The sequence below is a fragment of the Rhinichthys klamathensis genome, unplaced genomic scaffold, assembly GCF_029890125.1.
Source record: "Rhinichthys klamathensis goyatoka isolate OS25496 unplaced genomic scaffold, OSU_Roscu_1.1 h1tg000197l_1, whole genome shotgun sequence".
Taxonomy (NCBI): domain Eukaryota; kingdom Metazoa; phylum Chordata; class Actinopteri; order Cypriniformes; family Leuciscidae; genus Rhinichthys; species Rhinichthys klamathensis.
The window spans coordinates 1,287,019-1,308,901 of NW_026606723.1; the positions used below are offsets into that span (position 1 = coordinate 1,287,019).

Consider the following 21,883-nt stretch of genomic DNA (forward strand, 5'->3'; position numbering starts at 1 on the left):
ACGAAACATGAACACATGTTATATTGCACACTGTAAACACAATCAAAGCTTCAAAAAACATGAAGAACGGGACCTTTAAAAGGAAATTCAATGCAAAATGATTGCAAATTATTATATTTTAATGAAAAATAAGAAAAACATTTAGTTTTTTTGGAATAGAGTGCACCAATGAATTGTTCACAATTAGAACAGAATTGTGCATTAAAAATGGCCAATTTGTGATGTCACTCATGTTGACTTGTAGACATGCTGCATGCAGAATACTTGAAGGGAAGCTACCATATTCTAATAACACTTATTCACATTTATGAATAACAGCTGTAACTATTATAAATTAATAAACTATTCCTACAGTATAGTTCTGCGGGGCAAAGCTCAATGTCAGGAAGTCTCGGGTTTCACTAGATTCAGCACACTTTCCCCATGGCTACAGGGTAAACGGTTAGAACAAAGTGTCTCTGCTAGCCACACCCTGATCACTGTCAGCACACTCACAAAACGTCCTAGAGGGAGAGATCAGGTGTTTCCTGGGGGACGCCTCACACTTCTTTCCCTTTCCACCTGTGATCTTTGTCCTGACCACTGTCCAGGAATGACTGGCCGGTTGCCTGAATCCCTGTGAAATCTGACACCACGACCTGAGTGTGACGTCCAAAGAGTGAGGCTTGCTGCAGTGGTTAACAGTCGAGCGCGAGACTTCCTGCTAAATCAATGAAAAGTGACCGGAGCAGAGCAGGTGCACTGAAAAAAAGTTTTGCTGTCCCTATTTTCCCAATTCTGTATAAAATTCCCATTTCATTATAAAAACACGTGCAATTTGTGAGGCTATATTGTATTGTGAGATATACTGCATTATATTTGAGAGATAATGTTGCATATTTACAACACATTTAATATCAGAAATGAGCATTTCAATAAAATGATTTTATATTCTTGTGTTCATTTAGTGAATTTTCTAACTTGGATTTTTATTTTACTATTTGATTGAAAAATGTTTAATCTAATTTGCAACAATGTCTTATTGTTTTAATGGCTTATTTAAAAATAATTGATCCTATAAAATTATTGCAAACTGTCAAAAGCCCCAAAGACAAACTAAATACAATTTTAGATTTTATTTTAGCAATATTTAAAGGGTTAGTTCACCCAAAAATTTAAATTCTGTCATTAATTACTCACCTTCATGTCATTCCAAACACGCACGACTTTCATTTGTCTTCGGAACACAAGATAGAAAGACACAATCGATTTGTATTATGAACAGATTGAATTTAGGCTTTTATTCATCAATGCACACATCAGATATGGTAAAGGGAAGTTCAAGAATGCTTGCTTGATGTGCGAGAACCAATGAGGTTCATTCTCGTGTGTTACGCAGCACGTTTGGGCTTCCCCAAGAACCAATGAGATTTGTTCTCACGGTTCAAGCAAGTTCGGTTTAACTTCTGTTTATGTTCACCTGTAATGTCTATACTCTTAAAAAAATGCTGGGTTGTTTCAACCCATGTTTGGGTCAAATACGGATCAAATATGGGTCAACCGTTGGTTTAAAAAAAGATTTATTTAATTTTTTTAAACCCAGTGGTTGGGTTTGTCCATATTTGACCCAAACATGGGTTGAAACACCCCAGCATTTTTTAGAGTACATGAATAAAAGCCTAATTTTAATCTGTTCATCATATAAAGCAATCCTGTCTCTTCAGAAAATTTGGACTAAACAGCTCGATTCATATGGATTCGTTTTACGATCTCTTTATTAAATTTTTGAAGTGTCAAAGTGGTAGATGTGTGGACTCTCAATGGAGGCACAGAAATCTCTCAGATTTTATTACAAATATATTTTTTGTTCCGAAGATGATCGAAAGTCTAACGGGTTTGGAACGACATGACTGGGTGAGTAACTAATGAGATAATTTTCACTTTTGGGTGAACTAACCCTTTAAGCAATATCACCCAGCCTTGTTTGTAGCCTACTACACCCATAATCACTGGGTTAATCATATTACTTTGAGCTGTGCTGATGGAGCCATTAAAGGGATGTTAAACAAGAATTAGTTATAATCCACATCTTTAAAACCTGCCGTAATTTAGATTACAAGTTATACGGGGACTCACAGAGGTATACCATTTTCTTACATAAAAAAAAGAGCATGAACATTACAATAAAACATCTTAAGTGCTTCTCTCTCAGATTTCTCTCCCCAGTCATAGAGACTCTCGCTTCTGCATCAGTTACCTTAGCAGTGGCATTTGCCGAGCCATGAGTGCAGGGTGTGTGATCGCACATCCAGCCCAATGGTACATTCCCCCTGGACCTGCACATGACTTGTTTATCTGCCCAGAGGCACTGAAAGACCTCAACAGTGACGTACTATAGCGCATGGTTTAATCAAGGAGATGTAGACATGACCATGTATTACACCCAAACTAAAAATAGAAAGGGGGTGTTTTTGTTGAAACAGCACGGCAGAAGAAAGACTCAGAGAATCTATTTGGAATTGGACAAAAAGAAACATTAGCCCCATCAAATCTAGGTTGTGCTGGGGTCAATTCAACAAAACCTCCCATTTAGGAGGGGGGTCGAAACTTCGGCTGGGGTGCATTGTGCCCCAAACTAATCCTCTTTCTGAGAACAATAACCAAACAAAGACACAAAGCTCCAACAAAAGGCTACATAGTAGTAACTTGCATACTTAAAGCAGGGAGCATCAAACAATAACGTAATTTAATATTTTTTATAATATTATTTTTCATTCAAAAAGTGAGATTTTGTAAGGTATTTTTACTGGGAAACATCAGGGATCGTCCTTTTTTAATAGCCAGTACAGGATGAGTCATCAATATATTTGGTGCATTTTCCCAGCAGAGAAAGACATTTTAAACCTGCCATGATATCAAAACTCACTTGGATATACGTCACAATAGGGAGGAAAATACCATTTCCGTTTCAAGCAGAATTTAAATGTGTATATCTGCAAAAAAGTTAATTTTCTAGACACTAGCATTTAGACATTTGCCTAAAACTTCTTATTTCATATTTAACACCATAAGATGTTATGTTCTTAGATGTATGATAAGCCTCTTTAAAACTAGCAAGTTGTTCTAAGAAGAAAAAACAGATGGTAGATTGTCTTCCTGGTCTTACATACAGATTATCAAAAAGTAGATTATGAAATTTAATTAGGTGATGGGGGTGACTTTAAAATGAGTCACAAAAATAAAAAACTGCTTAAAATGTCTGTCTATTCAATACTTGTTAGTGTAACCAATGATACACGTGGTAAGAGTGGTTATGATGACATCACTGCTTTGGTCTTTTGCGTGAGATCGTTAAGATAACCGCTCAAAAGATAGTAATAAAACCTGGAAACTGTGGAATACTCTTATATCTAATAATAACGCAAAGGCAAAAATAAGGGAGCGAACTGGTGTAATATGTATCCACCCTTATGGTGACACTATAAGAATTGGGATGAACTGAACAGTTCACCAAAGGCTGAGGACAGGAGGAAAAGAAACAATATTAAATTTGCATACAGGCCCAAACAACTTAGAAAGACTGAGTCACCTGCAGCATTAATATGTGACGATAAACATGAGGATACACCAAGGTCTTTCCTAATTTGTAATATCATATTTACAGCTAGCATTCCTTCTCTGAAATATTTCTACCAGAGGTAGATAAAATAATAAATAAATAAAAACTATCAATTGTTTACATTTGTGAAATGACAAGATATTAATTTCTGCTGAATTCCCATGACTTTTCCAGTCATTTGTAATGAGAGTTGGATAAAGAATTATTAATAATAATAATAAAAAAAATCAAATTTCTATCTGATGAAATATTGTAGAGCTAGGCACAGCTTAGAAAATTTTATTTAGCCTACTACTAAAATTATACATTTCCATGACAAAAAAAAAAATCACTAATATTTCCAGGTTTCCCATAACTAGTATGGTAATCCTGAAAATAAATTGTCATATTAACTATTCAAACAAGCACAATAAACAACAGATTTAAATTCTCCAAATGAGGAACTCAATGGGACAACAAACAAATGTCACATAGCCTACTAATGATACCATTCCCAAACAGCACATTACGTAATCTACAAATGGATGAAGTTCATTATAACTGGACAAGGATCCTGTCTTCAAGAAAAGAGCAATATCCAATAAACAGCAGTTACTGAATATCTTCAGTAGCCTATTGATTATGCTGGTTTTGACAGATACACGTAATGTCTAATATATGAACCACTAAAGAATAAGAGGAAGGACTCGTCATGAACACATGGTTGTGTCTCAATCCCCAGTGAGCTGCCTTCGCAGACAGCATTGTTTGACATCAAAGCCGCATTAGAGCGCGCACAAACGTGCTGTCTAGATAGGCAGCACAGTATGCTTCGAGACACCGCGAAAGCCGAAACTACTTAACGTTACAGACCGAAACCAACAGGAACACACCTGTCCGCGATACTTCCCTGTGTTTTATAGGAAGTTAAAGGCAGTATGCAGAACTACGGGGCGTCAGATAGTTGAAGATTACCTTTTGTGAGGTTTTATGATGTTTTTTAGATTAATTAAAAGATTTCAAGCTAGTCATGCTACATTAAACGAAGATTTAAGTCCCTATCCAAAGACTGACGAAGGCGTCGTTTACTATCTCACACAGTAAATTACATTATATTACTGTCCATCTGTGATATATTACATTTTTATACTACTTATTTATCTATTTAATGGCGGAATAAAACTTAAACTATTACAACAACTCACCTTAGAGTAGAGTTCGGTCACAGACATGATCCCAAATACAGCAGCTCCCACCTAAACTAGTCACATCAGCACACGTAAGGTTAAATATTTCCGTTTGAATATGATGATATTCCCAACCAGTTTTATAATCCAGCTTTCTTGTGTCCTGTCACCACTCCATGTTGTGCTGGTTTGTACTTTTGAACTCCCTCTGACGGCTAATGTTAGCGCGTTAGCCGCGCCTGATCACGGCAGGTGTCTGTCCCCATAATTGAAGTTCAGTTAGAAAAGAGTCCTTCATCCTCCGCATAAACAAATTACAAGTTAAAATAAGCAATGACTGCGACTTATCACAGATTTCTAATAATGGCTTAAAGGTATCGGTAAAATAAGAGCTAAATATGTAATTGTCAAAAATGCAGGAATGAAGTTGCTGCCCTGCCTTCTTTCCGTCTCCATGGACTCTCGACCATGACTGACATGACCGCACCGCAGCGGCAGAGAATCATGGATCAATGGCACAACTCAGTGTGTCTACAGCGACACCCTCTGGCCAATTACAGCACTGCATTAAAATCACGTTGACGGCAATAAAAATGCTAGATTGTAAAACGTCAGGTTTGTACGTGTATGAGTTCAAGTATCAAGTTCAGTTAGAAAATATTACGACAGTTTGTTCAGATAAAAGCGTTTACCTTTGTATAAGTGCCGTTTACATTTAAATTAGTTCTGAACACCAAGGGGGGATTAGAAAACGTTTAAAAATCTTAAAACTTACTGACACATTGTGATGAAGGTATAGTGGGTACTTTTCTAGTCACACGACAACAAAATAGCTTTCTTATTGATGGCTTTTTAAAATTAATATAAAAAACAAAGCCATAAACAGGCATTTCCAATAATAAATCCTATACAAAAAAATATGCTTGTTTTTATCTGCTTTTCTGCATTGCATTCCTCTAACTTGTGTATCACAAGCTTACACTTAAAACTTGGCTTTATTTACAGGGAAGTTTGTTTGCTGAACTTGGGTCTTCAGATAAATTACTTGTGTTGGTTCTCATTTGTAAGTCACTTTGGATAAAAGCATCTACTAATTTACTACATGTAAATTTAAATGTAAAATAGCATCGCTGCTTATTTGTGTTTTTTTAAAGAAATAATAATAAAAATAATAAAGATTATGTCAACAACTTTTCTCGGACAGTTACACCACCTGTAAAATCACAATGAGTTAAATTCAAAATTCATTTTAATTCAAAAAAACGTTCATTCTAGAAAATGTGTATTCAAGCCATTTATTTATTTATTTTTGTTTAATTACTTACTAGATCCAGACAAAAAAAAAAAAAATCACATCATTGACCTGTATACATCACTAAATTCCGTGTTTTTGATCTGAGACCAACTCCCTGAAATTATTGTTACTTGTCACTTATCTTTCCATCTTTGACTCCAGCTAAACTTTGAAACACATAGCGCAAAAATAAGCTACTAGTTAATATACAGTATAACATCACCAGAATACACATCATTGCTCCAAGATAACACTGCTCTGATTAAACTGGTTGGGTCCATTTCACTGTGATCACACAATGTGAAGTTTAACTCTCTATATACTTATATGTACTTTTTCTTATGTTTCTTAGAAATATTTGAGAGCAGAACCTGCCTAGAATAATCTAATACTGTGCGGTGTTTGCTCAGTGTCTGCATCATTAATCAAAGACACAAAGCTGAGCAACACAGCAGCTTCTCTACTCTTATCTGCAAGGTGCAGAGTGGACACAACACAAACCATGTGTAAAGTACAGGGTGGAATAGAAATTCAGCCTAAGTAGTGTTCACATCCTGAATAAATTCCATAAAATAAAATTCCATAAACAGAGGTGTGATTTTTGTTTTGTTTTGAAAAAAAGTGTTTAGCTGGTTTCTAAAGTTTTTTAATAAATTTATTTATAAAGCTGTAACCTGTAAATCTCAGTGAACCACATGCTGTATTATTAATGTGATAAGAAAATCTAGAATTAAAGAGTCGCTGTGTCTGACTTACCTTGACATAAAGCTCATGTTCACGCATCTTCTTCTCTTAAAAATTGTGCCAATATCCACAGACACAATGATCATCAGAGCTCTGAATTATTCAGATATAGTATATTCCTCATGTCATGCTTTAAAAGATTGTAGCGTACTTTGCAGAGCCTGAGAATTTTGTAAAGTTAAACCTGTCTGAACAGCTGAGTGAGAAAGAAAAAAGGAGACAGAAATGAAATCATATCAATTGCTCCCACACCCATAGCACTCCTAGGTAAGGTATTGGGCGTTGACTAACTTCTTAACCATACACTAGCTGTCGTGGAATCTGCAGTGTCTAAAGTTAACCGCCCACTCCCTCACCTACTAATCAGCCCAGCAGCTTATTGGTCTAAAACCTTGTTGCCAAATCAGTATGGAAATACTCTAGAGTGTTAACTGTGTCATTTTTAAACCTCAACCTTTTGACCTCTCCTGGTATTGTGTACTGTACATGCTTCATAGCAACTGTGGACAGTGTCTCAAGTTTTTAATTAGATGGTTGGTGTTAAAAGGCGGTGCATAAGGAAGTCTTCTATGTGAAATCTATGTGAAGACACTCTTCACATTCTATTCATTGAAATTATTTGCTTTCTTGAAATAATCTTTTAAACATGCAAATATCTACCTCAAAACAAGCTAATCCAGTCAGACTTGTATTTACTGTACGCCTGAATACAAACTTTGACACGGGATAATGAATCTGATCACAGATCACACAAATGTGTAAAACAAACCGCATACAGTTATTCAGAAATGAGCATGAAAGTTAGGAACTTCACTGAAAGTTCCTTTTTTTAAAAATCCGTTTTCTTTTTATACTGTTTTTAGAATATCGTATACTAAAGTTAAGAATGTTACTAATGTTGTGAGTAGAATTGGTTTGGATTTATGCCAACTGTCCACCAGAGCTGGAGCAGCGGCGCTCTCGTCTCCTGAAGGGATGAACTGCTGTGGTGCCGGATATGGGCCTTGAAAGAATGTCCTGAATCTTCTTATTGTACTGCTCCTGGTACATTAGACCCTCCTGGAACTCGTGTTCTTTCTCAGCTTGTTCTGCTTCACAAATGCGCTGGCGGTGCAGCATCTGAGCCAGTAAATCAGCCTGATACTCCTGAGAGGCCTCCCTTAAACTGGACATATGTGAAACAAAATATTATACATTTTTGCATGTTTTGGTATGGGTATGATTAAGTTGAACAACTTTGAGAGACAGGAACCTACCGAGTCTTTTCTTCGTCATCCAGCAATTTGTTCTCTTGAATGATTCGGTCAAGCTCCTCTCTCTCTTTGAAAGTCTCAGCCTGTTTCTGCAGGTTCTCGTTCACTAAAGGGAATAAAAAACAACAACATTTAATTAACATTTAATAAAACTTTATTATTACATTTATGTATAATAATAAATTACATGTAGATTTTTTTAATGATTAATTTTTTACCAAGGGTGCATTTATGTGATCAAAAATACAGTAAAAACAGTAATCTTGTACAATAGTATTACAATTCATAATAACTTTTGTTTTTACTTTTTACTTAAATATGCTAATTTGGTGCTCAACTTGTTTTATTTTTATGTGATTGTGCTACTTCATATTTTTGTGGAAACCATGACTCCAGATTATCTATCTAAAATGTTTTTTTAATTTTTTTTTTTTATATCAATGTTGGAAACAGTTGTGCTGCTTAATATTTTTGTGGAAACCATGATACATCTTTTTCATTTTTTATTTGATGGATATAAAGGTTAAAAACCTAATTTATTTGCAATAGAAATCTTTTGTAATGCCTTTATTGTCATTTTAATCTTATTGTGAATTTAATTTGTCCTTACTGACTCCAAACTTTTGACTGGTAGTAATATATATATATATATATATTTATATATATATATGTCTTATCATTTATATTTTCATTGTTGGGTGAACTATCCCTTTAACGCTCACTTAGTTTCTTTAAATGAATGAAAAATTAAAATTTATAATAATAATTGTAATAATTGGTTAAGTTTTGTAAAGTGTTATTAAATAAAAAATATATATAAAAAATAAAGAATACATTAAATAAGTATTAATTATACACAATATATATTTTAAATAAAATCTTTAAAAACTGAATACTGTTAAATCTAATCTTTAGCAATCTCAAAACGAATATACATTTTTCATCCAGCACATTATAATCTTGTGATTCCTAAATTGACTGTCAGCATTAAAAACAAATGATTTTAGTGATTTATTTTTCATTTATTTAGACAAAAGTTTATTGAATATACTGTATATATATATATATATATATAAATGCCTGATCTTAAAGCATTTTCCTTACACTTCTCCTGGATCTGCAACCGGCGAGTGTCCATGACATCCTTCATGAGTCTGTCTCTCGCTGCCTTTTCCAGACGCCACTGTGCCTCCCTGCGGGCCCAGGCCTGCTGGAGCTCTGATTCAAACAGTTGCTCAGTCTCAGCTTCCTGTCGTTTCTGCTCTTTCAGCTGCTCTGCTAGATGCTCCCGGTACCTGTGCTGCTCCTCTTTAAGCTCCAGCTATTCATGAAGAACATTTCATAGATTTAGATCGAATTTATCAGCAACAAGCCTCTGTCTCTCGCTCTCCCTTCTCTCTCGTAGAGTCGTGGCTCTTTCATGCATCTTAGCCTGCCTCTCCAACACTGTCTCTTTTTTTGCCTCCATCTCCCTGAAGAGTTCCTGCTCTTCTGACTCCAGCAGCTCACGAAGCCTGTCGAAAAGAGCCAGACAAATGTCATTACATTACAGTGAAAGACTATTTCCTAATAATTTATGAGGTTATTCCATTCAAACCTTTCCCTCTTTTCGTCAATGCCTATGTGGTACTGCTCTCTTGCTTCCTGTAGATGTCTACTAATAGTGGCCGAAACCATCCGGCGCTGTGTGTTTCTTTCCCATTGCATTCTCACATCACAGGAGCTATGATCCTTGGTAAACTCCAGAACCTCATTCTGTGTCGCCTCCTGTTTCCTTCTCCTCAGAAAAAGGTTGTCTATGTCTTTGGATAAAGGATGTCTGGCTCTCTGAAATGTACATATTTGAGTTGAATATTAACACACTAACCAAAATTTTAATAATAGGCTGCTATGTTATCTCATCAAATCTGCTGTCTTCCCAAAGAGAAAGATACAGTCTAAAAAAACATACATATAACTTAATCTGCACATTAGAAAATGTTTAGCTTCCATCTTTCATTAATGTTTTTTTATCACCCGTGATCAGGCCCCAATAATATTTGAAAATTTGGTCTCATAATCATCATCATCATCATCATCATCATCATCAGTGTGTGTGTGTGTGTGTGTGTGTGTGTGTGTGTGTGTGTGTGTGTGTGTGTGTGTGTGTGTGTGTGTGTGTGTGTGTGCGTGTGTGTGTGTGTGTGGATGTGTCGTGTGTGTTGATTTTGTCAAGCAAGCAAACATAACTAATAACTCACCACTGCCACGGAATGTACAGGTCCAGTAATCTCCCGTGTCCTTCTTCGGTGAGCTGTCAACATGGTAATTTTTTTGTTTAAATCTAACGTACTTTCTCAGGCTCTAGCTAGCTTGAGAAATGACCCTCAACTTGTGTTTACGGAACTGAACTGATGTTGCCATAACAACGGCAAGCCACATCAGCCGCCTTTCAAAATCCACTTATGTGATGATGATGATGATGATGATGATGACACGATGATGATTGTCAACTTGCAATTATCCTAAAATACAGTTAAATGCTAAAGTTAAATGCCATATTACAAAAACTCCAATAATCTTGTGACTGTGAAATTATTTTTCTTAATCACAGGAACAGGCGAGCTTTTATTTTGTGAAGTTTTCAAGCATTGAAACGATACCCCTCCAATCTTATGACGTTTTATTGAAAAGAAAAAAAAAACGTTTTATTAAAAGAGAAAAGAAAAGCAACCAGACAAACCAAAAATTTCACATCTAATCCTCCTAACCAATATTCTTTCGGAGAAATCAATCAACAATCAATCAACATTTATTTCTATAGCGCTTTAAAACAACCAACCGTCAGACATCTGTAAAGAAATATTCTTTACAATTCTATATAAAAGTGTAGGGTCAGAAACACATAAAATAACATTACTCACATTCATCTTTAGTTTGTATAGGTTTTTGTATATCTGATGGTGATATAACAGAACAGAATCACTTTTGCAGTTTATTTCCAATAAAACAAACACGAAAGGATACCACCATCAAATACTCCAGTTAATATGAAAAGTTCCCCACTAATTTTAAAGTTGCCACTTGCTTTTGGATTTAGACGCCCTAAGCTTTTAATTTGAAATTTCTCCTCTCCCCGCGCTTCCGGTGATGTCAAGTCTCCAGAACGCGCCAAAGTTTAGACGGACGTGCAGTGTAGGCACTTGTCTGTGTAAATATACGAACAGAACAGATAAACAACCTGCTTTACATGGGACAACTTTAACACTGATGTAGGTGACTCGCAAGGTATGTTTATTTGACAAAATAACATAAAAAGTGACATCGAACAGCATCTGAATGTCGGAGTTGACACTTTACTTTTGCTTACAGTTGCTAACCTAGTCATATTTTGCATGTATGTCATTATGTTTATTTACTCAAAACGAATATTTTCGGTGTACCTTTAGCACACCGAAAGAGCTGCTTATTACTAACGTTAACTGTGTAGAGTAAAACTTAACTGGTTTGCTTTCTCTAACGTTAGTTCTCAAGGATGTCCTGACTTGTGTCCACAGATCAGATCATGTCTGTGCCTTTTGTTAAAGACTGGGATGTGGTACAAACCCTCGGAGAGGGGGCGTATGGAGAGTAAGTGACCACTAGTGTACTTTTTATTAGTGCCATCCTGATCAGTTGAACTTTTAAAATATATGAATCTACTTCAAATTATTGTAGGGTGCGACTGCTGGTCAACAAGAAGACAGAAGAGGCTGTGGCTGTGAAAGTTGTGGACATGGCAAAAGCCAAGGATTGTATCGAAAATGTGAAGAAGGAGGTTTGCATATGCAAGATGCTCTCACACCCCAACATTGTACGTTTTTTTGGGCACAGGAGTGAGGGGACGACACAGTACATCTTCTTGGAGTACTGTAGCGGAGGAGAGCTCTTTGACCGAATCGGTGAGATTTGGACAATTGTTTTTTTGTTGGATCAGTTTCTTTGTCCTGTAATGTACATCTGGTGGGGTCTTAATGTTTGTGACGAGCGAGAAGATTCTACTCAAAATGTCATTTGACTCTCATTCTGACAGAACCGGATGTTGGGATGCCAGAAAAGGATGCACACAGGTTTTTTCAGCAGTTAATAGCTGGTGTGGTAAGTTTTTGATGATTTGAAAACTTTATTTCTGACTCTGGTTTGTTTTGTGAACAGTTTTCGCCCCATAGCTGCCTTTGTAGTGAAACTAGATAATATCTCTCACTTACAGGAATATCTTCACGGCATTGGGATTACACACCGTGACATAAAGCCTGAGAATATTCTTCTTGATGATAAAGGTACATCTAAATGGTTTTGTGTTTCCTCATTATAAAACAGATTCTAGCAATACAATACCTAGAGATTGGCATGGTTTTATTTCAGTGAGCCTAATAGCTGGTTTGTTTTGCATTGAGAGATGATCTTATGGAAAGTACACCATGCCGATCTCTAGGTATGATGAAGGGTATGTGATGGTGTGGGGCTATTTTAATTCCAAAGGCCAAGGGAACTTTATCAGGATGCATAGTATCCTGGATCCATGAAATTTTAAGGAAGAACATTTATTTATTTACGATACATTATTCATTCACAAAGAAAATTGGTGTCCTTAAAGGTTGGATTTTTTCCAAATTTAAAATCAATTTCTAAAAGATGATTTTTTATTCCTCTTTTTAGTCAACTTTAGCATGGGTGTATTCATTTATGCTAAGCACTGTACATATACAGTACCGGTCAAAAGTTTGGAAACATTACCATTTTCAATGTTTTTGAAAGAAGTCTCTTTTGCTGATCAAGCTTGGATTTATTTGATAAAAAAATACAGAAAAAAACAATAATACTGTGAAATTTTATTAAAATTTAAAAGAATGGTTTTCTATTTAAATATACTATAAAATATTATTTATTTATGTGATGCAAAATTTAATTTTCAGCATCATTACTCCAGTCTTCAGTGTCACATGATCCTTCAGAAATCATTCTAATATGCTGATTTGATACTCCGTTATTATCAATGTTGGAAACAGGTGTGCTGCTTAATATTTTTTTTTATAATCGGTAATACTTTTTTTCAGGATTCTCTGATGAATGAAAAGTACATAAATAGTACAAAAATTGTATAAAAAGAACATTTGTTTAAAATAAAAATCTTTTGTAACAATATACACTTCTGTTCAAAAGTGTGGGGTCGTATTTTTCTTGATTTGAAAGAAATTAATACGTTTATTCATCAAGGATGTGTTAAAGTTTTTGTTATAAAGTGATAGCAAAATCTTTGTTAGAAAAGATCCCTATTTTGAGATTTTATTTATGTTATATTTATATATCAAATATATATACATGTGTTTGTATACACGCACACAATTTATAATATTCAACATTTTATTAAAATGCATATTTTCGCTCAGATAATCTCAAGATCTCTGATTTCGGACTGGCTACCATGTTCCGCCACCGTGGCCGAGAGCGGCCGCTGTCCCGTTTGTGTGGCACTCTACCCTATGTTGCCCCCGAGCTGATGTCACGATCGGCGTTCCACGCTCAACCTGCGGACACTTGGGCTTGTGGCATTGTGCTCACTGCAATGTTAGCTGGAGGTAGGACAACACTTTTCTGAGTGTCATTCAAAGACAGCATCTCCTTGTAAAGATTTTAGCATATACTGCATTTTTCCTTAGAGTTACCATGGGACCAGCCGAGCGAAAACTGTCAGGAATATTTAGATTGGCTGGAGAAGAAGATCTACCTCACACCGTGGAAGAAAATAGATGCTGTGGCCCTGAGTAAGTAGCTTAGCTTTATTTAATCCAGTAAGTTTATTTTTTGTATTTAGACCAGAATATCATCGAATTGTGGGCTCTTTTGACTTGGGCCAGAAAGCAACTACTCAGAACACACTAGCAACTGCATAAAAACATCTTAAAAAAGATTTTTATTTTTATTTTCTTTGTCAGGTCTGCTATCCAAGATATTACTGCATAATCCAGAGGAAAGGTTTACCATTCCTGAAATGAAGAAACATCGTTGGTTTTGCAGAAGTTTCAAATCAGGTACTGCTTTCAAGCATTAGCTTAGTCACTCTAAGTCTTTCAAGAATTTTTGTGATTCTGTTAGATCTGTATTTTTGACCACAGCACTAAAACGACAGAGTGACATGCCAGTAACAAAGATGCATCGGGCTGACTCAGAGCTCTCACAGCTGAGACGGAAAAACAGGTCAGTACGACAAATGAATGCAAATGGCCGCTGAATGATAGGTTAGTATGAAGAGAAACTGTGTTCACTAGTATATGCTATATTACGTTCTAAGGGCCACATCCATCACTACCTATGTGTTTCCTCAGTGATGACAGAGCACAGATCTCCAGCTCTCAGCCTGAACCGCAGGGATTGTGGGAGGAGAAGGAGGTTACAGTGCACACTGATGTCAGTGTCAGCTTTTCACAGCCTACCTGTCCTGACCACATGTTGCTGGGCAGCCAACTACTTGGTACTCCGGGTGCCAGCCAGGTAACCTATTCTATAAAATTAATAAAAATGATAGTATGCTGCTGACTTACTGTTTTGTTTTTCACTTCTTTGTTTTTGTGCATGTTTATATATGCTTTATGATTTAAGTCTCAATCATAAGTTTAAGTTTTTTCTTATTTCTGTCAAAAATGTTTGTTCTTATTCCATAGTAGTGCTTCAATTTTATGTCACTCATATTGTTGAAATATATTGCCTGATGTTTTATCCATTTTGGGTCATTTTAAAAAATGTTCCCCAGTTATTTATTTAATAAAACTAATTAAATTAAATACTAAAAAATGTTTTATTCGCTTATCTTATTTGTATTTTTTTGCAGAACCCATGGCAGCGGTTGGTGAGAAGGATGACCAGGTTCTTTACTACGGAGAAGGCAGAGGCGTCTTGTATTGCTCTCCGTGATGCTTGCATTGCTATGGGTCACACATGGAAACAGAGCTGCACCAATCAGGTCACTAGATAAAACAATCAGTTGTTACATTAAAGTATTTTAAATACTTTGCACTAAATCCTGAACCATATAATGCACTGATCTTCTAGTTTTTGTCCCTTTTTCTCTCTTTCTATTCATAGGCGACAGTGTCCACAATGGATCACCGCAATAATAAGCTGATCTTCATAGTACACTTCCTGGAAATGGAGGAACGCATTTTAGTAGATTTCCGACTGTCAAAGGTAAGCAAATTACTTTTATGCTATCATTTATGGCTTATTAATTACATTTACCTCACTATGATGATTCTAAATTAACTGGTTTGTCAAGAATCTTTGAATAAAGAATAATTATTTTTATAATTCGTAATTATTTGTATAATATAATTGTTTTGAATAGTAAAGCTCTGTCTTCTAAAAAGTGTTCTTTTGTATTCTAGGGGGACGGTTTGGAATTCAAGAGAATATTCCTGAAACTGAAACTGAAACTGTCTGACATTATTAGTAACCAAAAGGTTTTGCCTTTGAATTGATGCGTGTCCACATTTTAACGTGCAAAGTCTACATTCACACATGCGTATATACACACACACACACACACACTAAGTTGTTTTATGATTGTAGAATGTGTTTGGATTTGTGTTTGTAGTTGTATATGTCTGTTTTTCTGATCAGTGAGTGAAGGAGTGAGGAGAAACTGTCAAGTTTAGTTTATCTGTTCATTTGTGTTCTGTTACTGAAGTGAAGAAGAGGGTTTGAGTTCTGCTGCCCCTTGAAAAGATGCAAGTGAAAGCAAAATTTAAAATAAATCTGTCATTAATAATGCTGTTTGGCTTAGACTGCTTTGTTTAAATTAGAAAAGGGAAGAAAAATGTATCATGTTCAGCCTTAATTTTATTCAACGCTGAGTTCAGAAATGAGTGTATTTTGCTTACAAAGACAATTCATTCAAAAATATCAAGTTGTCATTTACCTACATGATTGGTTTACCTCAACCCATGTGATTCAGAAGCAGCTAAAATCAGTTTAGTTCATTGTAAATAGACACATGAAAGGTGAATAAGTCATTTTCAATCTACTGGTATAGGAGAAGCAAGCAGTAAATGTAGAAAACAATATAACAATCCTGCTGTTAATTAACAAAATTTGCTTGTGTTTTAGTCATACCAAAACCAGGTTAGCTTGCTAATATCTGTTATAGATGTTATCTAAATGGGAGACACTTGCAAGTTGATCTTATAAAATTACATTCAACACAAAATTATTTCCCCCCCTTTCTTAGTTTACTTCTATTGATGATGAGAATGTGTTCCTGATCCCCAGTAGTAAATGGTAACAAAATGGTTATGATCAGCCTTGTCTTTAGCTTGAGGCCATGACAGTAATAGTTACGTTGACTGGCTCCTCGCCAGGGGGAAGGTTTGTAGGTGTTGCGGTTGGCCTTGGCAGTGCCATCGATGCTGCTGTAAGAGAAAGCATTTTTTTTTTTTTTTTTTTTTTTGCTGAAGTGAACAAAAATGTTTTTAATTATTTTGGTATGAGTTGGATAATTAAGTTTCAATGGTGTGAGGTACCTGGACTAGCTGGTGGGCTTGGCTGTCCTGTACCTCTCTCCCCCTCTGCTGTTCCAGGAACCTCATCCTCAGGGAAGTTAATGTTCTCTCTAGACTGGCTATTCTGCCTGAAAAACACAAATAGTAGTAAAGTAGTCAAGAAATTGTAAAGAGCAATCAAATAACTGTCGAATATCAATTATCAAAGCATACCTTCCAAATATCAAGTCATGAAGCCCTGTAAAGTATGAAAGTGGTATTAGCATACAGCCTTGCTAGTGTTAACTAGGAAATAAATACATTTCTTTCAACACTAAGGATGCGTAACTCACGTGGGTTATTGTTGCGGTTCCGTACCACATACAAGAAGAGCAGTACAGTGATTATTGTGGCTATGATCATGCCCCCGATGGCTGCCCCGATCACAGCTGGGTAGGCATTGAAGGGAGGTTCAGCTGGAAGACAGCATACCTATATCAGCTTCACAATATCAGTGTCACAATAGTGTGCCATGTACCATGGCAATCGGACATTTATTCAGAGGCTTATAAGAGCTCTTACTCCATAATATAAATTGTAATGTGTTACTGTTTTTTGGGAACAAGCTTAAACATTTACTTGGGTTAACTAGTTTATTTAGCATCATTAGCATTTATGATCATATGCTCTTTTTTTAGAGGTAAGTTGTTATCAGACAGAATGAGATGAGTAGACAAACGTAATGCCAGGAAAGGTCAAAGGGTAAGTTAACAGGCAGGTCATGTAAGAGGAAAGGGATAGAAGGATGGAGATGTGTGAGTATGGAAGTGGTCAAGTTTGCATTTCACCTGAATGGACAACAAAACAAAAAACAACAGCATTAGATTTTCAGTGAGTGATAACTATAAAAAAGAAATCCCAACAACAAAAACACCCCGATCTTAAACATTTGCCAACAGCATCAAATTATATTCTGCTTTTCTATTTTCATGCAATTCATGTTTATATGTGCATTGATGCTCAGATTTTCAATGTACCTTGTAAGTGTTCTCACCTGGGCTCTTTGTCTCTGAAGGGTTTCCAATGGTGCGATGGTTGAAGGCAGTAATGCGAAATCCATAGGTTCCTGTGGGATCCAGATTGTTGATTTGGTAGCTTCGGGAATCAGGCTCCAGATCTACCAATTTCTGCCAGGGAAGATCACTGTTTCTTTTCTTCACAGGTTCAGGGAGCCTCTGGCGCTCTATAAAGAACCCGGTGAGCTCGCCATCAGTCTGGAGCTGCCACTCTAAGTCAACATCAATCCGTTGACGACTGTTGTAAATGATCTTATTGATGCTTATATTTGGGGGCATTGGATACCCTGAAATAGGAAGATTTAGAAAGTTATTCATTTATATATAACAACCAATTAAAGAGCTACAGGAGTTGAGATAGATACAGTAGTACCCATCCATGTGCATTATGTACCATTGTATTGTAAGTACTGTATATGAAGTATAATGTCAGTATGATACTTAAAGGCTTGCTTACTCTTCACCATCAGCATAATGGGAATCTCTGCCCCTCCGACAGCATTGGTAGCCGAACACCAGTACTGTCCGCTGTCCGTATCGCTGTCCGTTTCCCGCACGGTCAAGTTGGTCCAGGCAGCAGCCCGCTCCAGGACGTACTTCTTAGGAATCTCATTCACATGCTGTTTCAGGTTGTTGTACCAGGTGATCTCTGTGACAGGGTAGTTTCTACTCAAGATACATGTGAGCTGGACATCACTACCCTCATAGACGGTCATCACACTGCGCTGGGTCACTAGGACTGGTGCCTCTGAAGACCAAAAGGAAACAGTTTTAAATGGATTCTTTTACTGTTTTAAAAGAGTGCTGAAAAATAATGACTGACCCTTTCTTACCCAGCTTTAAAGTACACTGTTTGGTCCCCTTAGCCAATGGATGTTTTGCATGGCATATAAAGGCCTTGCCACTGTAGATAGCGCTTGACCGCAGAACCAGGATGTTGGCATTCTCCTCAGACGTGCCTTGCATGTCCCCTGAGCTGGAGGCCCACCATACCAGGGCTCGAGGGAACCCACCTTCCCAAGAGCAGGACAGCATTAGGTACTCATTGTTTCGAGTTGCATATGCAGAACACTTTGGCTCCCCATAGGGCATCCCTGGGATCAAGAGTATGTACAAATTATTTACTGACCTTTCGTTCATCTCAACGTGAACTAGGTGCTCTTGGTTTTACACTTACAAGTTCTGGCACTGCAGCTCTTGATTTCATTTGATGTGATGTGTGAGCCTTGACAGATGAACACAGTGTTGTTTCCAGTCTCTTCACCTTTCTGAATCTTGGTGATGTTTGTGAGTCCCTCGCTCTCTTCTCCAAACACATACGGGGTCCATCTCAAAGTGGCTGCGGGGATACCACCCTCCCAGGTACAGCGGAGGGCCAGGTCAGTGTAGTTGTTTACTGGTGAGATCGAACATGTTGGAGCGCCATCTGGAGGATCTGTGGGAACAAAACCATTGTGTAACACAGGGCAGTGAAATGGATCCAGGGTAATTTGGGCCAATTTTGGAAACTGATAGAGGCAGAGAAGTGCTCCTGAATTTGAGCCGTATGAAGAGGTCGGATTAGGTGTCTATTATTTATCTAGATAGAAGAGGTAGTCATCTTCTAGAAAGTTCAAGAGTAGTGAAATATTGGATTGGCATCTGCTAAAAAAAACATCACCTATTAGGATTTACCTTTATCCTTCCCATTTCAACTGAGACAAACTTTAAGACATATCATGAGAAGGTGTTGCTGTGTTAGTATACAGTATCGGTGGGGTTGTTAGCACCCTACACTCATTCAAGAATAGGTGTACATTCAAGGCACGAAGGGGGGATTGAGGTGTTATGACAAACCAAAACAAGGCCTTTTGGCCTTTCTCGACTTGTCATAGCACAGAAACAATCACACCTGCTGTATACCTTCAGCTCTCAGAACTGTCCTTCATCTCCTCCAGATGCACGTCCACAATCGGCCACTGTGGAATCCTGACACCTTTGTTTACGTAACTGTCTTTATGTTCGTGTGAGCATGTTTGTGTAAAGGAAAAGATGTAAGAGGAAGCAAAGGCAAGAAATTTGAGAAGCAAACTTGAAGAAGTTGTAGAACTCTATCAGGACAGGTTGAAGAAACAGCAAAGATGGCCACCAGAATCCAGGCAGGGGTTTGTGGGAGCACTCACAGTAGACGGTGAGGGTGATGGTTTTCCTGGAGCGGGTGTTGAGGTAAGTGTTCTGAGCCAGGCATGCATAGTGGCCCGTGTGCATGCGTAGAACCTTGGTGATGGTGAACTGTGGACCCGTGAACACTTGGGAGTTGTTGTAGAACCAGACATACTGACTGGGGGGATTAGAAGAAGCTTGACACAGGAGAGAAACCGTCTCTTTTTCCAGGGCGGAATAACCCCGCTCTGTCACTGAGTAAGGGGTGACATCGATCTGAGGCTGGTCTGGACCAACTAGAGAAGAGACATAGATGTTTACATGACAGATTCTCTTTAAATTGCTTTTCATATCACAGACTAAAATTATATGATGCACCAAACTGTGTTGTTTATTTCAAAGAGTACTTGGGAGTCTCTTACAAATGATGTCTAGCCAGATTCGGTCACTGCGCTGCTGGTTGACTTGGTTGCTGGCAAGACACCTGTACCATCCAGTGTGATTGCGGTTGACGTCAGTGACATTGAATCGGTTGTCGTCATAGATCTCAGCCATGGTGGTGAGCTGGCTTTCCCGACTCTCCTGTTCCCATATGTAATTAATAGGCCCAGTTCCATTCTCCAGGCCACAGCGCATGGTCATTGACGTGCCCTCCACTGGCGAAGAGTCGCTCATCAAAATGTAAGGTTTGGTAACTGGCACTGTTAAAGTCATTACAAAATGGAACCTCATCACTGATAGATCATGAAAGAGTGGCTGTAAAATATAATAACATTTCTAGTACAACCTAAACAATAAACAAGTTGATGTTATTTCAGTCTAACCTTTTCTTTGTTTCCTTTTTTTAATTTTATTGGAAATTAACTTTACATGTGTTCATTTATTAATTTAGTAGATGGTAACAAACAATTCATGCTAATATCATCAAAGTTATATTTAATTAGATCAATCACTAGTTAATCACAAGACTTCTTTAGTCAAAGTTCCTTGGTGTAAACAATATAACAGCAATAGTTTTAGAAGACTTTGGGGCATACCAGTAACACATTATGGTAATTTAGGGTTTCTGCACCACTTTAAATCTCAGGGGCAATATAAATGAACCTTGAACTTGGTCTGCCATTGTTCAGATCAGTATTTAGACAACCTCTGATTACCACTAACCTAGGACATGCAGAAATACATAGTAGTAATACAGCTTGGCTCCTTCCGGGGTATCATACAGTGCCTGGCAGGTGTACACTCCTTCTGCAGCCAGAAGAAGCTTCTCAATGGACAGAGAGGCGCTGTTGCTGATTACTGTCAGATCACCCAAGTCGCTGGCTAATTTCTGTATTTTGGGACCCTTCCCAAAGTTGTACACTACAGCACGGATGATGTCTGTGCCCGGTTGTGTGAAGCCCCAGATGTAGACATCGGGTAAGGTGGGGCCACACTCCAAGATCACTCCACGTCCCACCACTCCATTGGTCTTGGTCTCACTGTATACCACCTGTCCCGGGTCCAAGATATCTACGCCTGGGAGAGCACACAAATAATTTTAAAGGTGGCTGTGATCCAATATTATTAGCATTGATTAAGTTGCTAAGGGTATGTCACAAGTATTCTCTTCACTTGTATTTTGACAATATGAGAAATAATATTTAATTTTCCTCATTCCACACACACACACACAGTCTGAACAAGAAAACAAATACTTCTAATCAAACGGAACAGCTAACAAATCTATGATTGAAAGTATTAGTTGACACTGGCATTGAACAGAATATTAAAAAAATATTGAAAATGTTTGTTGATTTTCTTACCTTGAAGGAGGAGGGGTAGAAATAAAACAGTCAGACAGATATAAGTTACCCCTAAAACTCTTTGAACCATGGTGCCATGATCTCATGTCCAATGACTTGACCAATATGTAAAAAGGAACAACAGCTATCTTCAAAAAAGAAGAAAAAACAAAGAGAAATATCCAATAAATATGATGTGACCTCTCCGAGCTTATGATTACAGCTGAAGTCTACAGGCTCAATGAGAGAAAGAAGCAACTGAGTCTCTCTAAACTGATTTGGCTTGAATAATTCACAGACCTTCCCTTCCATGTACAAGAGTACAGTGGATTGG

The 21,883-nt window shown here is 37.2% G+C and overlaps 4 protein-coding genes across 4 annotated transcripts in view; 1 reads left to right on the forward strand and 3 right to left on the reverse strand.

The window, feature by feature from the left end:
* The window catches only part of myo5b (myosin VB), a 57,301-nt gene extending 52,064 nt beyond the window's left edge, over nt 1-5,237 (reverse strand). The window contains exon 1 of the mRNA XM_056262995.1: nt 4,783-5,237. Coding sequence (XP_056118970.1) covers nt 4,783-4,809 — 27 coding nt within the window. The 5' untranslated portion in view covers nt 4,810-5,237. The remainder of the gene's footprint in view (nt 1-4,782) is intronic.
* Nucleotides 5,238-7,307: 2,070 nt separating this feature from the next.
* On the reverse strand, nt 7,308-10,367 carry cfap53 (cilia and flagella associated protein 53). The gene is made up of 7 exons (XM_056263086.1): nt 10,296-10,367; nt 9,653-9,882; nt 9,413-9,569; nt 9,160-9,376; nt 8,059-8,161; nt 7,657-7,967; nt 7,308-7,625 (listed from the first exon to the last, which is right to left on the reverse strand). The coding sequence occupies exons 1-6, from the start codon at nt 10,356-10,358 to the stop codon at nt 7,724-7,726; spliced, it is 1,014 nt and encodes a 337-aa protein (XP_056119061.1). The 5' UTR covers nt 10,359-10,367; the 3' UTR covers nt 7,308-7,625; nt 7,657-7,723.
* An 822-nt stretch (nt 10,368-11,189) lies between these two features.
* chek1 (checkpoint kinase 1) lies at nt 11,190-15,838 on the forward strand. Its single transcript, XM_056262997.1, has 13 exons — nt 11,190-11,322; nt 11,592-11,664; nt 11,752-11,975; nt 12,107-12,171; nt 12,284-12,353; nt 13,464-13,652; nt 13,734-13,838; nt 14,010-14,105; nt 14,190-14,271; nt 14,400-14,565; nt 14,903-15,034; nt 15,157-15,258; nt 15,456-15,838. The coding sequence occupies exons 2-13, from the start codon at nt 11,600-11,602 to the stop codon at nt 15,546-15,548; spliced, it is 1,389 nt and encodes a 462-aa protein (XP_056118972.1). The 5' UTR covers nt 11,190-11,322; nt 11,592-11,599; the 3' UTR covers nt 15,549-15,838.
* A 247-nt stretch (nt 15,839-16,085) lies between these two features.
* LOC130096493 (V-set and immunoglobulin domain-containing protein 10-like 2) lies at nt 16,086-21,875 on the reverse strand. The gene is made up of 12 exons (XM_056262998.1): nt 21,571-21,875; nt 20,930-21,283; nt 20,188-20,466; nt 19,786-20,061; nt 18,801-19,058; nt 18,457-18,717; nt 18,081-18,371; nt 17,602-17,910; nt 16,901-17,023; nt 16,782-16,806; nt 16,590-16,696; nt 16,086-16,478 (listed from the first exon to the last, which is right to left on the reverse strand). The coding sequence occupies exons 1-12, from the start codon at nt 21,638-21,640 to the stop codon at nt 16,378-16,380; spliced, it is 2,454 nt and encodes an 817-aa protein (XP_056118973.1). The 5' UTR covers nt 21,641-21,875; the 3' UTR covers nt 16,086-16,377.
* Nucleotides 21,876-21,883: the final 8 nt, after the last annotated feature.

What these genes read in the sequence shown, in the direction of transcription:
- LOC130096493 (XM_056262998.1), bottom strand. Translation starts at nt 21,640, where the DNA reads ATGGTTCAAAGAGTTTTAGGGGTAACTTATATCTGTCTGACTGTTTTA. An exon ending in GAACCGCAACAATAACCCAC is followed by an intron (nt 16,807 to 16,900) that starts GTGAGTTACGCA and finishes CATACTTTACAG; the next exon opens with GGCTTCATGACTTGATATTT. An exon ending in CATGACTTGATATTTGGAAG is followed by an intron (nt 16,697 to 16,781) that starts GTATGCTTTGAT and finishes TGTGTTTTTCAG; the next exon opens with GCAGAATAGCCAGTCTAGAG.
- chek1 (XM_056262997.1), top strand. Translation starts at nt 11,600, where the DNA reads ATGTCTGTGCCTTTTGTTAAAGACTGGGATGTGGTACAAACCCTCGGA. An exon ending in GGAGAGGGGGCGTATGGAGA is followed by an intron (nt 11,665 to 11,751) that starts GTAAGTGACCAC and finishes AAATTATTGTAG; the next exon opens with GGTGCGACTGCTGGTCAACA. An exon ending in CACTGCAATGTTAGCTGGAG is followed by an intron (nt 13,653 to 13,733) that starts GTAGGACAACAC and finishes ATTTTTCCTTAG; the next exon opens with AGTTACCATGGGACCAGCCG.
- cfap53 (XM_056263086.1), bottom strand. Translation starts at nt 10,358, where the DNA reads ATGTTGACAGCTCACCGAAGAAGGACACGGGAGATTACTGGACCTGTA. An exon ending in ATTGACGAAAAGAGGGAAAG is followed by an intron (nt 9,570 to 9,652) that starts GTTTGAATGGAA and finishes TCTTTTCGACAG; the next exon opens with GCTTCGTGAGCTGCTGGAGT. An exon ending in GTTGCAGATCCAGGAGAAGT is followed by an intron (nt 8,162 to 9,159) that starts GTAAGGAAAATG and finishes TATTCCCTTTAG; the next exon opens with TGAACGAGAACCTGCAGAAA.